A 13,984-nucleotide genomic window follows, 5' to 3' on the forward strand; every position below is an offset into this window, starting at 1 on the left:
GGAGGACTGTTTCCTGATCCTGGAAGAGTAGACTACAATGCCGGCAGTTCTGACTCAGTCTGTAAGTACGTTTTCATTTAAAGGATTTGCCACTGATGATTCAAACGCGAGTTTTGGGCAGTGTAGAGTAGCACTTGTTTGTCATTTCTCCAATCACAAATGCAGACATGGTTTTATATTTACGCGGCGCGATGCAACGCAACGTGTAAAAAGACAGTATAAGTCATTATAATCAGTAATTATATAAGTGCATTGTATCAAATGATTAATTTAAATGTAAGTGCATAGTAATTAAAAACACTTAATATAAAGTAGGTCCCAACTTTTCAAATCTGAACAGTCTGTCTTACGATTCTAACTTCTTTCTCAGAATTGCATAAATCAAAATTATGAGATACATACTCGCATTTCTGAGAAGTCAGAAATGTGAGATGTAACCTCACAACAGCAGAAAAGAAAGTCAGAATTGTGAGATAAAAAGTCGTTGCTAGGAGACGCGTGACATGTAAGCAATATGTGTTCTAAAATCAACTCAAAATATCAAACATGTTTGATATCTCCAACTGGATGGATTCATAGTCTGAAGCTAAAAAACAAAACAAAATCAGAGTCTGTGTCCATCATACATTACGCGATATTCTGTGAAATCTGGCTCTGACTGTTGGCAACTAACATCAACTAAATCAGTGCAAAAATTTGGGCAAAAGTTGTATAGTATATTCCAGAGATGAACATGAGATTACTTGGGCCCGTTGCTCAGAAGACAAATATGAGAAACAGGAGATTTAATATCTTTGCTCCGTATAGGAGGAACCAAATAAGTATTTATTTACCTGGTTTAAGCGTCATCAGTATTCTTTCCCACAGGATGAATTATCAGTGTCATTGTATGGCACGTGTTTGAGGCACATCTTTTCTCTCAGAAGCAATACATTGGTCATGTCTGACTGAGACACGTTTTTATGTTCATGTAAGACGATGACTTTCTCGTGTCTCGTGTCTCGTGTCTTTCTCACGTTCTGCCCACATGCTGCTCTCTCATATCAGTGCATCTATCAGCAATGCTATTGTTATATTATGCATTTTGCTGACACTTTTATCCAGTGCACACAGTACTGTACATCAAAATATGTGTTCTTTGGCCAATTTTCTGTTACAGTTCATATATCCCAGGGACGCGGGAAGTAGGGGTGCTGAGGGGGCTGCAGCACCCCGTTTTCACATGGTTGCAAATGCAACACCAAGTTTGTTCATTTAAATTTATTCAGTTTTAGCATTTAATAATGTATTTGTAATGATCTCTGAAATGTAAATTGTAAGTGGGCTATAATAAACCCATGTTTATCTTTATAAACATGATTAATTTCCTTTAAACTTTGATGTGCAGCATGTTTGTGCTGTGGAAACGAATCATGCTTCAAATCATGTGACTTTTTGAGTGGATGTGTGCCATTACTTGTTTAAGTGGTTAGTCTTACAATTTTAACATTTTTTTACAACCAGGTGGACAATAAAAGAGACATAAAAACTGCCATTTTGCTTGTAGCACTACTTACAATTTCTTCAGAAAATGTAAAAATCTACATTAATTTCAATAACCTTTATTTTTTATTTGTTCTAAAGAAAAGGTGAGTGGTTCTTGCCCATTCAAAACCAACTGCCACAATGATAGAATGTTGTGGCTACTTGCCATAATGTTGTTATATAGGTTGTTACGATGTTGCTAAATGGTTGCAAGGTTGTTCCTGGTGGTTTTACATGTTATGAGGTATCTTTAGGTGATTGCCAACTGGGTCTGGTTTTCAATGCAAATCTGTGGAAGGTTTTCATCTGATTTGAGGTACCACCATAGCACAGATGGTGCCGGATAAGCTACTGAAGTTTAATATTTATGGTTCAGGGTGTGTTCAAATCCAGTATTGATAACAGTAATGCTTATCTTAGCAAGTGCCACTAAATATGGTGTTATGTAAGAGAATATAATATCCTCTTTTGTGTTGTTTTTCATGAAGTAGATAAAACACAGCTCAGGAACTCTATGTTCGTGATGTGGATTTGTTTCTTTTGTTTGTCATGCCATGTCTTTAAGGTATTTTGCAACTTAAAATGATTAGGTTTCCCATCTGCGTTTCATTTATAAATACATGTGCCATTAGATAGATAGAAAATATGCAGAGTCTCGTGTTGATCTTCATTGCATAGAGAAAGAGAACGTTTCTACATAATCGACTGATAAATGTGTTGTTTGTGACTGTGCATTGGAGACGGAAACCTTTTGTGGTTTTCTTGCAAAGTTCTGACTGTCTTAAGAAACAGAACACTATAGCAAAATTACGCAAATTAATGTCAAATAAATTTAATATCAATCTAAATAATTAATGTGACAACTTTAGCAGCCCTAAAACATGCACATAAAATAAATATATAATAGCAAATAGTGGAAAAAATATATATTGAAAAATATTTAAGAAAACTGAAATGTAAATAAAAAAAAATATTCTCAATATGTAATGCTTCATGCTGTTTATTAAAGGCTGCTATTGCATTGAGGTTCTCAGGCTGTAGGCCGTTCGTAAACATACATATTTTGCTAATTCAATGTAATATATCATCCAAAGGACACATATTTTTTTTTTTTTTTTGCCCAAAGGACACATATGACCTGGGGTTTTTGCCCAAAGGACACATATGACCTGGGGCGGACACTGAACAGTTCAGATTTCTCATCCTAGTTCCGAAGAGGTCCGCCCTGCCCTGTATAAAACACACTGGTCCACTCATTTGGAGGCTTGCTGCTTAGGGGACTTCCTACAAATGCTTAGTGTTGTTCAAGTCATTATGCTACATTAACATAGACATTTTTCTTTTCATTATGATATTACTTACTTTTTGGACATGTAAACATTTGGGCTTCATGACATGCTTTGAATATGAGCCAATTAATGTATGAATGCAAACTTCCTAATACAAAGGAAATGAATGTATAAAATATCACACATTTAGGAATGGTTAACAATTTGATTGAAAAATATATATTTTGCTTTCACGTTTTAAAGATCTTAAAGATACACATACATTTTTATTGAGACAATTGTTATAGGTATTGCTGGAAAACAGTATATAAATGTGGCGAGATGAAAGCAGTGAGAAGAGAATGGCCTGTTGTCTCTGTTGATGACGTCAGAGCTCCATCTTCTTTCATCTGTGCCCTTTGATTGAAGACAAAAAGACGTGAGAACCGGACATTTGTGGGCGGTCCAACTTTGATAATATACACTGAAATGTATATGGCCTATACATCATTCATATCGCATCAAAGACAATATCCTGCAACATTCTCATAAATCTTTTGTCTTTTTTTCACACCATCTCATCACTTGACCATGCTACTACACACACACATGCACATACATGTGTGTGTGTGTGTGTGTGAATCTCAAATTAAAAATCACCAATTACATGTAGTATAATAAATGTAGAATTTTCTTTCAAATATAATTCGATTTTTTTCAGGTGACATTCCGACAGACTTTATTTGTATTCCTAAATGTTTTAAGACAAGTAACAACACACTTTATTATTTATCATATCTGAAGACGATTTGACTGATATGCGCATATGGAGTCCCAAGAGTACAAGTGTCATATTTTATTGTCACAGGCTGTACAGCAATAAACATGTCCACATGTTGACATGATACGCTTTATCTTATGGTGGACACAAAGGCCTCCAGTTTCCAATGCCCTGGGTAAGTCTGTCCCATGAGATTCTGCATCTGTGTGTGATGACACTAAATGTAAACAGTCATAATTTATGTACAATCACTTACAATAAGGTTTTAGGCCACACTTCTTCGGCCTCGATAGATCACTGCAGATATACACAGAAAGAGTCATAAGGAACATGCTTAGGAGAACATGTCATTTTAATTGTTTTAAATGTGTATATTTTAAAAAATATTCATATATAATTGTTATATTAATATATCATATTCATATTTTATTTTAAAAAAAATAGAGGGTTCTAGATGAGTTTCAATTAGAATACACACCCATTCCCACGGTGTTTCCAGAACAGGAGACTGTAAAGACAAGGAAACATGGAAATCAGTCCATATACAGTAAGCCTGTAGTCTCTAGTCTAAACTTTTTTTTTTAAATGATATTGTATGTCATTATACAAAATTAAAATATGATTTCTCTGGACGATAACACAATATCATCTTGTACCTGAGTAGAGTTTTCTGGGGCAGTATGTGACCTTTGAACCCTCCTGTGTTAAGGGAGCGACCATGACGGTGTACACTTCCCCACACAGGATCTTGGAGATGTCACATCCATTAGCCCCATGAGTCGCACTGCAGGTGTAGTTGGATCTGGTGCCATACAGGTCGGCTGTGTAGTTGTACAGGCCGGGAGAAGAGCGCCAGTACACCCGAAGAGTGCTGTTATCCATCCTGTAGAGTCTCATGCTGGATGGACAACACGCGCCTGAGAGAGGTTACAGATAAAGAAAATGAGATGGGACGGTGGAAGGTTCGGAAATTAAGTGCACTTACTCATTCCAAGTCTCTGAACAAATTATTGCATAAATCATTTTTAAAACCATTCTTAAGTATGGTTGAATCCATGCAAGAATAGTTTTACAACTGATTTACACAGACATTTTGCTTGTTTCTTTATTTTCAAATGTCTTATTTTTCAATTGTCATTTATCGTCATTATAAATATAATTTCAGATCAGACATTAAATACACAAAATGTCACATTATCATATATTAGCTTTTTATTTTTTCATACTCAAATCACATGATTATTTTAAGGAAAGCCTTTACTTGACTGTTTAATTTTGTGTTTTGTTTTATTATTAATAATTTCACTTTTTTATTTGTAATTACTCTTCGTTATTTTTACTGTCATATCTTGTTTTTTGTCTTTTTGTTTTCTTATGTAAAGTGCATCGAGAAGCTACCTTTAAAGGTACTATTTATAAAACAAGTATAAATAACATTCATATAAATATTAATATTTATTATTATTATTATTTTAAAGAAAGAGCACAAGCACCTTTTAAGAAAAGAAGTTTGTTGGGTTTTAAAATATAAATCGATAGAAAAAAAAGAAAACCAGTTTGAATTAATAGCATCTAGAGTAAATGTCTATTAACCAGTCATGTGTTTGCATATGTTGCATATGTTGAATTAATTTTTACTTCTTTATATATATATATATATATTATTATTATTTTTTTTTTACTACTTTACTCACTAGCAGAGAAGCCATGGTAACTGCATTCTGATTTATGTCCAGTAATGCTGAAGGCCTCCAGCGACACATTGTAGCTGGTGCCACATGTGATGCATCCCAGCAGGCAGTGGGTGTCCATGGTGTGACATCTGGCGTGACCTCTGGGGGATGTCAAAGAAGTGACATAAGACTGCGCCCCTATGGCAGTCGACCAGGTGATGTTCGTCATAGACTGGGTCACCTGTTCAACACTCAGAGTTTCTGGACAACAGGGTCCTGGAGAGAGAAAGGGGACATTTTTATATCGCTTGATCATTTTCAACCATTATTTATCTATCTATCCAGATGTTTTCCATCTTCATTACTGCACCTGTTTCCAAGGGAATGGAGTAGCTGGGAAGACTCTGTCCTGCTGTGGTTGTGGCGTAGGCGCTGACCTCATATGTGGATCCGCAGGACACACTGATGTAACAGGAAGTGCTGCTGGATGAGCAGGTGAGCGTGTCGGTGAGACCCATGGCGATCACAGTGTAGTTAGCCTCAGCGTTTGAAGCCATCCAGAATACCTCCACTATGGAAGAGTTCACCTGAGTCACGTTGAGGATCACAGGGGCACAGGGAGCTGAGAGAAGAAAAAAAAAGATAATTTCATAAAAACTGATACCATGTTACAGTGATAAGATCACATACTATGACAATACTGTAGTATTTTGAAATACACCATGGAAATGAAACGAATGTTATTAATTATTATAATTATTTTAGGAAAGACTTAACCATTTTCATTTTGTGTTGTTTTATTAATTTCATATTTTTTTCCTACCCATGTTAATATTTTTTATGAATTATTGTTTTTATTTTTTTTTTTATTTATACTTTTTTTTTATATGCTTTATTACTTTTTAAGTCATATCTTGTTTTTCTTTTTGTTTTTTTAAATGTAAAATGCATTGAAAAGCTACCTTTTATATAAAACATATTCATATTTATATAAATATCATTAATGTTTTATTTAATATTAATCAAAATAATATATAATAATATTATTATAACTTTGGGTATCATGTAATTATAATATATGATAACAATTATTATTGTTGTTGTTGTTGTTTTTGTTATTGTATTCACATGTTAGTCAAAGTACTTCCAAAATACCATGGTACTACTATGGTAAATGTACCACAAAACATGGTATTCCATGGTACACTAGTATATTTTTTTGTGTGTGTGTGTGTGTGTTATGTAAAGTGCATTGAGAAGCTACTTTTAAAGGTACTATGTAAAAGTATATTATTAATATTTATATAAATATTATCAATATTTATATAAATATCATTAATATTTATAATAATAATTTAATCATAATTTTATTATAATAATATTATTATAACAGTATTTTGGAAGTATTTTGAGTACCTTGTAAATACAATATTTGATAATAATAATATTAATAATAATTTGTGGGCTCATGTGCAAATGAGCATTTGTGTGTCTGTACCTGTCCGCCGTGTATGTGCACTACAGGTGTTATTGCATCCTTGTGTCTCACTGCAGGGCCGCACCACCACGCTGTACAGGCTGTCGCAGGTGAGATCAGAGAGCGCGCACACAGGAGCCGTGTCGTTGCAGTGGATCCATTCGCTTCCGTCTGCAGCGATCGTCTCATATAACTCAGCTCCTCGAACTGGAGACCACGAGATCTCTAAAGTCTCTGTGGAAATCAGGGACACGGACAAATCCTCTGGACAGCAGGGGACTGAGGACACAGAGAGAGATGCGTATCATATATCGTACCAATATTCTTGTGCAAAATTGTTCAAATCACTTTGGACAGAACCATCTGTTAAATAAATACATGTAAGTCTATGTGTATGAAATACAAACTTGTAGTATAGTTGACTGTTTGACCCGGTGGACTGGACCCTGCCAGGTTGTAAGCGAATACTGTCAAGAGGTATGTGTATCCACATATGCACTGGAAGTAGCAGGTTGTGCCAGTGGTGTTGCAGTTTGTCTCTAAGCCGTCATCTCTCTTCACATAGGCGATATAGTAATCCACCCACTGAACCTCAGACCACGAGACAGAACAGTTCCCTGTAGTCGGCTCCTCAATCCACACCAGCTCAGGAGGACATGGGACTGAAAATGATTCAAAGAAGACGACAACCAACTGCACAACTCTTTATTAATGCGTATGTGTGGTTTTATATGTGTGCGTGTGAGTAAAATCTACAGGTTAGAAGGTCCTGTGGAGCAGAAGGGTCACTGGGTCCGGCCTCGTTCTCCGCTGTGACGGTGATGGTGTGGTTCTGGCTGCAGCTGAGGGGACTGATTATGCAGTAGGCGTCTAACGATGAGCTGCAGTTCTGGCCCATTGAGCTCACAGCAATATATTCGTTGGCACCACGGACTGTCTGCCAATACACCGACAGTTCGATAGAGCGACTCAGCGTCAACAGAACCTGCACAGGTCCCGGGACAGGAGGACCTGTAGAGGACAGTGGGACAGAGAGAAAGTGAAGGAAATTTGTGAATTTAAAGGGAATGGACCTTTTTCACATTTCCAGGTTTCTCAGCAGCGGAAGTCGTCATAGTTGGGTAAACTTCTATAGCAGTGACTGGAAGAAAATCTATTTTTTGCATTCCCATTGGCTCAAATAGCAAAAGTAAAACTCCACGATAGTGTTTTCATGACTTTCAAAAAGAGGAATAAAATAGAGAGAGACTGATAACGGCAGTCAGAAGAGAGAACAATGTCAAATTTACCATCACTCCCGGCATAGACGCTGTATTAGAAACATTCTCACATTAGCGTTAAGTAGTTTTTTTGTAATTTTATGCAAAGGTAATATAATACAAGTATAGTGTTTGTGATGAGTGGGGCGGGGCAGAGAGCCGTGGGAACGGAGCGAGGCCGGTGGAGTAAATGATAATGAGCGACACCTGCGCCACTCACCGGTCTCGAGTCCCATTGACTTCCATAGTTTGGACAAAAATACTCTGAAGGCAATGGGACACGAAACTGGTTACCAAAATTCTTCAAAATATCTTCTTTTGTGTTCCACAGAAGAAAGGAAGTCATACGGATTTGGAACGACATGAGGGTGAGAAAATGGTAACAGAATTTTCATTTTGGGTGGACTATCTCTTTAAGGTTTGATTCATAATTAGTAATAATTTTACAAAATTATGCACTGATTATCTAGTACACAGAGTCAGGCAAAACACTTCACAGAATGAGAGAATTTGTAATGCTGAACATGGGGGCCCCGCCTTTTTCAATTAAAAGAGCCAAGTGGTTTTTTGAGAAATGCATTGTGTGAACACATTCTGTTCAAAATACTATAACCGAGTAAGTCCTTACGTGTGATTTGGTAGATGGTGATGTCATCTCCTTGGTTACCATCAGGATCCCAGGCATTGCCCTCGATGCTGTAGGTGGTGCCAGGCTGAAGGTCAGTGAAGGTCACGTTGGTCTGAGTCGTGTTTAGTCTGACCCGCATGTCTGAACCCACCATGGTCATGACCAGGCTGTATAGCACAGCATGGTCCACTGGATCCCACTCTATCACAATGGTGTCACTGCTGGGGGAGCTGGAAAGCAGATCTGGGGCAACCAACACTGCAAAGAGATAAAAAAAAATTATTTTAATAACTTAGTTTTATTAGCATAATAAAAGACAGAAGGAAAAGAAAGAGTTGACAAAGAGTTGATGTTTTGCTGGACATTGTAGTCGGGGGAGCTGTGGCGCTGATCAAACGCTTCAGGATGCGCAGACGGGGGAAGCGAGCCGGCGCGCTCGTGAAGCTCAGACAGCGCGGATTCAGAACGCCGTTGCATACATAATGAACATAATGTCTTTATGTCAGAACATAATGTCTTGTATAAACAGGCTAAATACACACTGGAAAAGGAGATCAGAGTGGCAAAGAGGAATTATTCGGAAAAAATAAGGACTCAGTTCACTTCCAGCGACTCGGCAGCAAGAGCATCACCACAGGCAAAGACTAAGCAATTACTGCCCCTAGTGGTGAATTTCGATCATTACAACTGAAAAAAAAATCCTGTCCAAATTAAATGGATAGTCCATCCAAATATGAAAATTGTGTTATCATTTAGTCACCTTCATTTCATTCCAAACCTGTATGAGTTTGTTTCTTTTGTGGAACACAAAGGAAGATATTTTGAAGAATGTTGGTAACCAAACAACTCTGGGTCCCATTGACTCCCATAGTATTTTTTGTCCATACTATGGAAGTCAATGGGACTTGAAACCATTTTGGTAGCATTCTTGAAAATGTCTTCTTTTGTGTTCCACAGAAGAAAGAAACTCATACAGGTTTGGAACGACATAAGAGTGAGTAAATAATTACAGCATTTCTATTTTTGGGTGGACTATCCCCTTAATACACTATGTTATGGGGAAAATGATTTATTGTGAGATGTGGCAGTGCTTATCTTTAGATATACTATGATTAGCTTTAAATTTAAAGTAGTATAATGTCTGATAGGGACAGATGTAGGATCTGATGGATGGAAATAACGTACAGCGAGTCTGTTGAGTGAAATGAGATAAGTGTAAGTTATGTTATAAATGAAACTTCATGAAACCCGTCCCTTTATGTTACGTCAAAGCCATTCATTGGGGAGAGGTGACAGCCTAGTTCTCATGGTTTTATCTTTTCATTCAGTTTTGGGTATACAGTCCAGCTAAAGGTGCAGTTACCGTCAACAGTCGGTTGAGCCAGAGTTACTAACTCTGCATAATAGCTGGAGTAAACAATACTGTGTTATTGTTACAGATTTTAAATACCAGCTCATTGTCAACCAAACAGGGAATAGTGCTCAAGTTTCTTTCTGTTCTATGGTGTGTGATCTTTAGTAAATGAGCTTTATATAAAAATGTCTGTCTTGGTTGGAAGGCTACAAGGTACACTTTTATTTGAGCTTTATAGTGTTATGCCGTGGATTTGAGGGCTACACTTTCCATAATCCATATTAAATCAGTAAAGTATTTTAAACTGTTTTTTTGACTGAAACTGATTAATAACCGCAGATTAGCACAATTGTTTTGAATGATATATGTATTGAACTAACATCTAAAACTAGTTTGATTTTATAAGTTTGAGTTGGCCACCATGCTAGTCTAGTTTGGTTTAATGATTTTATAGGGGGTTTTGGGTTTGTTGTCTCCGTTGATCAGGCTGGCAGACCAGCTAGTTGGGCAGGTAACCAGCTGACTACGTTTTTTTTTTCTGTCACAAACAGCAGGGATGTGACCGTTTTTTTAAAAGAAGAAGAAGAAAGAAAGAAGTATAAAATAGCCAAAGTATTAATTGAAAGGCATTTTTAAATCAAGCAGAAGGTGTTTTATTGAAAGTCTGTAGTCAGTTTACCTGTCCTAGCGTTCACGGGTAGGGAAGGCTGACTCCTTCCCCCAGTGTTGACGGACATCACGCTGAGTGTGAATTGGGTGTAAGGCAGCAGACCGACCACTGTCCCGGGGGAAGTGTCCACCAGGCTTTCAGAGAAGAACCCATCCTCGTTCTCTGCCCGGATGATGTAGCTGGTGGCACCAGACACCACACCGAACTCCACTGTGATGCTGTCACTGTGTTTGGAGTAAGCCTGGTAAATGAGGGGAACCTTAGGAGCTGATGGCACACAATACAAAAACATCATAATAATTATAATAATAATCAATGAAATTACAATACATAAATAACCAATAGCTAAATTTCTAGAAATTTTTTTTTAAATTAATTATTAATTTTGTAACAATGGTCGCTGAAAGCATTGTTTTTTTTAAATAATAATAATGACAATAATAATTAATCATTTACTTTGTATAGACAAACAAACACACATACAAATAAATGCATAAATAAATAGATTGTAAATGGCCTTTCGTAAAGGTTGTGGCTCAAAGTGTTTTTTACATTTGGTTTCCACAGTCTTGAATATGTTACATTACATCCTGTAGATAAATTAGTAAATCAAGACTGCAGTTCAACGTTGTAAGGTACGTAATACTTAATTAGTCGTTTAATTTGTTAATCGTTTATTTATTTAATAAATTAAAAAAAAAAAGATATACATATGAATTAATCATATTTATTATATAATATCGTTACTATTCAACCATTAAATTAAATTTAAAAAATCTAATAAAATTAATACTTAAATTATTATTATTAGATTTACTTTAGTTCCTTTAAAATTATTGGATTGAACTTTTCTTTTATAATTAATCACGGCAGCTTGTCCAACGACACAAAAGTCAGTCTACCTGTCGTCTCCTCCGTTTCGGCGCTGCTGAGCACGTTCACCGCGCTGTCCATGGCTTCGACCCGCATCCTGTACACAGTGTTCGGTAACAACGAGTTAACGGAGCCCATCACCGTGCTGCCGCTGAACTGCGCGAAAACCGACAGCTCTGGGGAGTTTTTCGGCGTGGCGGTGATTTTGTACGAGCTCGGGCCGGTATGTCCGCTCCAACGGACCGTCATACTTTTGGAGGTGACGGTGAACACGGATAACGTGATGTCTGCAGAGAGAGAAGCGGTTAGCATAATAATTATAATACTGTTAAAATTCATTGATAGGCTACTACAAGAGGAAAACACAACCGGGTCATTCCTTAAAGTGGTCGCCTTGTCAATTTTGAGTTATATATATATACAGTGGGTACGGAAAGTATTCAGACCCCCTTAAATTTTTCACTCTTTGTTATATTGCAGCCATTTGCTAAAATCATTTAAGTTAAATTTTTTTCCTCATTAATGTACACACGATGCGTACCTGTGCTGTCCTTCAGCGCTGATAGGTCCAGTCTTCCTCTGTGACAGAGGGAGGGGGTACATGTGAACGCTCAGGACTCCCAGAACAATAAAACACCTGTTGGACGGTAATAGAGAGGAAAAAACAGAACTTAAGCCTCAGCCATTACCCTGCAGAAATAGAGAGTCAAATCAGAAGAAGGAAGTGTGCCCTAAAGGCAGCTGATCAGCACCAAATTTGAGTCATGGAGGCGAAATATTTACATCTTTCTAATATCATCTTTTTGATTATTACCGTGCCACAGGTAAGAATTAAAATGTGGCTTTCTGTATGCATGCGATAAATTACTGTGTGGGTAAACTTGCCTATACTTGCTGGAATAGAGTTTAAAAATGCATTGGAATTCTTAAACAGTACTGTAAAAACAGATAGTTTGTCATGCATAAAACAATAGTCCTTTTTATTATACTACTGTCATGCGTACACTTTCATGTCGGATATGAGGAAAAATAGCTCTGGATCTAAAATCTGTGCTGATTGATGCTCAAATAAGCTTCCTTGGCCACTAATGGCACATAATACCATATGACAGAGTAATAGTTGGCCATGAAATAAGCAGAGAATGGATGCTTTCTAACATGTTTCATATATTTTAAAAATGATTTGTTGCATTTCTGCTCTTAATTTACAGATATGCAAAGCACAAAATGGTAGGAGATCTTTAATATTTATATTTAATATTTGGGTCATTCCATGAAATGGGTGCATTTTGTCTCCCTTGTAAACTGTAAAAGATGACTTTAACCTGATAACCTAATAATACATATATATATATATATATATATATATATATGTATTATTAGGTTATCAGGTTAAAGTCATCTTTTACAGTTTACAAGGGAGACAAAATGCACCCATTTCATGGAATGACCCAAATATTAAATATAAATATTAAAGATCTCCTACCATTTTGTGCTTTGCATATCTGTAAATTAAGAGCAGAAATGCAACAAATCATTTTTAAAATATATGAAACATGTTAGAAAGCATCCATTCTCTGCTTATTTCATGGCCAACTATTACTCTGTCATATGGTATTATGTGCCATTAGTGGCCAAGGAAGCTTATTTGAGCATCAATCAGCACAGATTTTAGATCCAGAGCTATTTTTCCTCATATCCGACATGAAAGTGTACGCATGACAGTAGTATAATAAAAAGGACTATTGTTTTATGCATGACAAACTATCTGTTTTTACAGTACTGTTTAAGAATTCCAATGCATTTTTAAACTCTATTCCAGCAAGTATAGGCAAGTTTACCCACACAGTAATTTATCGCATGCATACAGAAAGCCACATTTTAATTCTTACCTGTGGCACGGTAATAATCAAAAAGATGATATTAGAAAGATGTAAATATTTCGCCTCCATGACTCAAATTTGGTGCTGATCAGCTGCCTTTAGGGCACACTTCCTTCTTCTGATTTGACTCTCTATTTCTGCAGGGTAATGGCTGAGGCTTAAGTTCTGTTTTTTCCTCTCTATTACCGTCCAACAGGTGTTTTATTGTTCTGGGAGTCCTGAGCGTTCACATGTACCCCCTCCCTCTGTCACAGAGGAAGACTGGACCTATCAGCGCTGAAGGACAGCACAGGTACGCATCAATACACTTGAAGATAGACACAAAGATGCACTCTGCCAAATAATGGGCTGTTCAGGATTGTTTGTTCTATTGTCTGTCAAATACACAAGATATTGAATGTTCCATTTAAAAAATAAACTTAAATAAGATAATACTTCTGAATTAAAAAGTATCAATGTCATTAATCCACATTATGAGCCAAGAGAGTGTACTACAAATCTAAAGAGGCATTTATCATGTTACATACTTGTATGACAACTCATTTTTATTGCTGAGCGGTTGCGGTTTCATACACTGAAAAATGGTGTCGAAAT

The 13,984-nt window shown here is 36.6% G+C and overlaps 1 protein-coding gene across 1 annotated transcript; it reads right to left on the reverse strand.

Annotated features, from left to right (window-relative positions):
- Window positions 1–2,668: 2,668 nt before the first annotated feature.
- On the reverse strand, window positions 2,669–13,540 carry LOC107730461 (fibronectin type III domain-containing protein 7-like). The gene is made up of 14 exons (XM_016541310.1): window positions 13,400–13,540; window positions 12,994–13,012; window positions 11,537–11,794; window positions 10,644–10,901; window positions 8,611–8,868; window positions 7,480–7,734; window positions 7,131–7,385; window positions 6,745–7,002; window positions 5,617–5,868; window positions 5,268–5,522; window positions 4,230–4,490; window positions 4,052–4,081; window positions 3,830–3,870; window positions 2,669–3,215 (listed from the first exon to the last, which is right to left on the reverse strand). The coding sequence occupies exons 1-13, from the start codon at window positions 13,457–13,459 to the stop codon at window positions 3,839–3,841; spliced, it is 2,451 nt and encodes an 816-aa protein (XP_016396796.1). The 5' UTR covers window positions 13,460–13,540; the 3' UTR covers window positions 2,669–3,215; window positions 3,830–3,838.
- Window positions 13,541–13,984: the final 444 nt, after the last annotated feature.

Source organism: Sinocyclocheilus rhinocerous, unplaced genomic scaffold (assembly GCF_001515625.1).
Source record: "Sinocyclocheilus rhinocerous isolate Xijiao unplaced genomic scaffold, SAMN03320098_v1.1 scaffold1780, whole genome shotgun sequence".
Lineage (NCBI taxonomy): Eukaryota > Metazoa > Chordata > Actinopteri > Cypriniformes > Cyprinidae > Sinocyclocheilus > Sinocyclocheilus rhinocerous.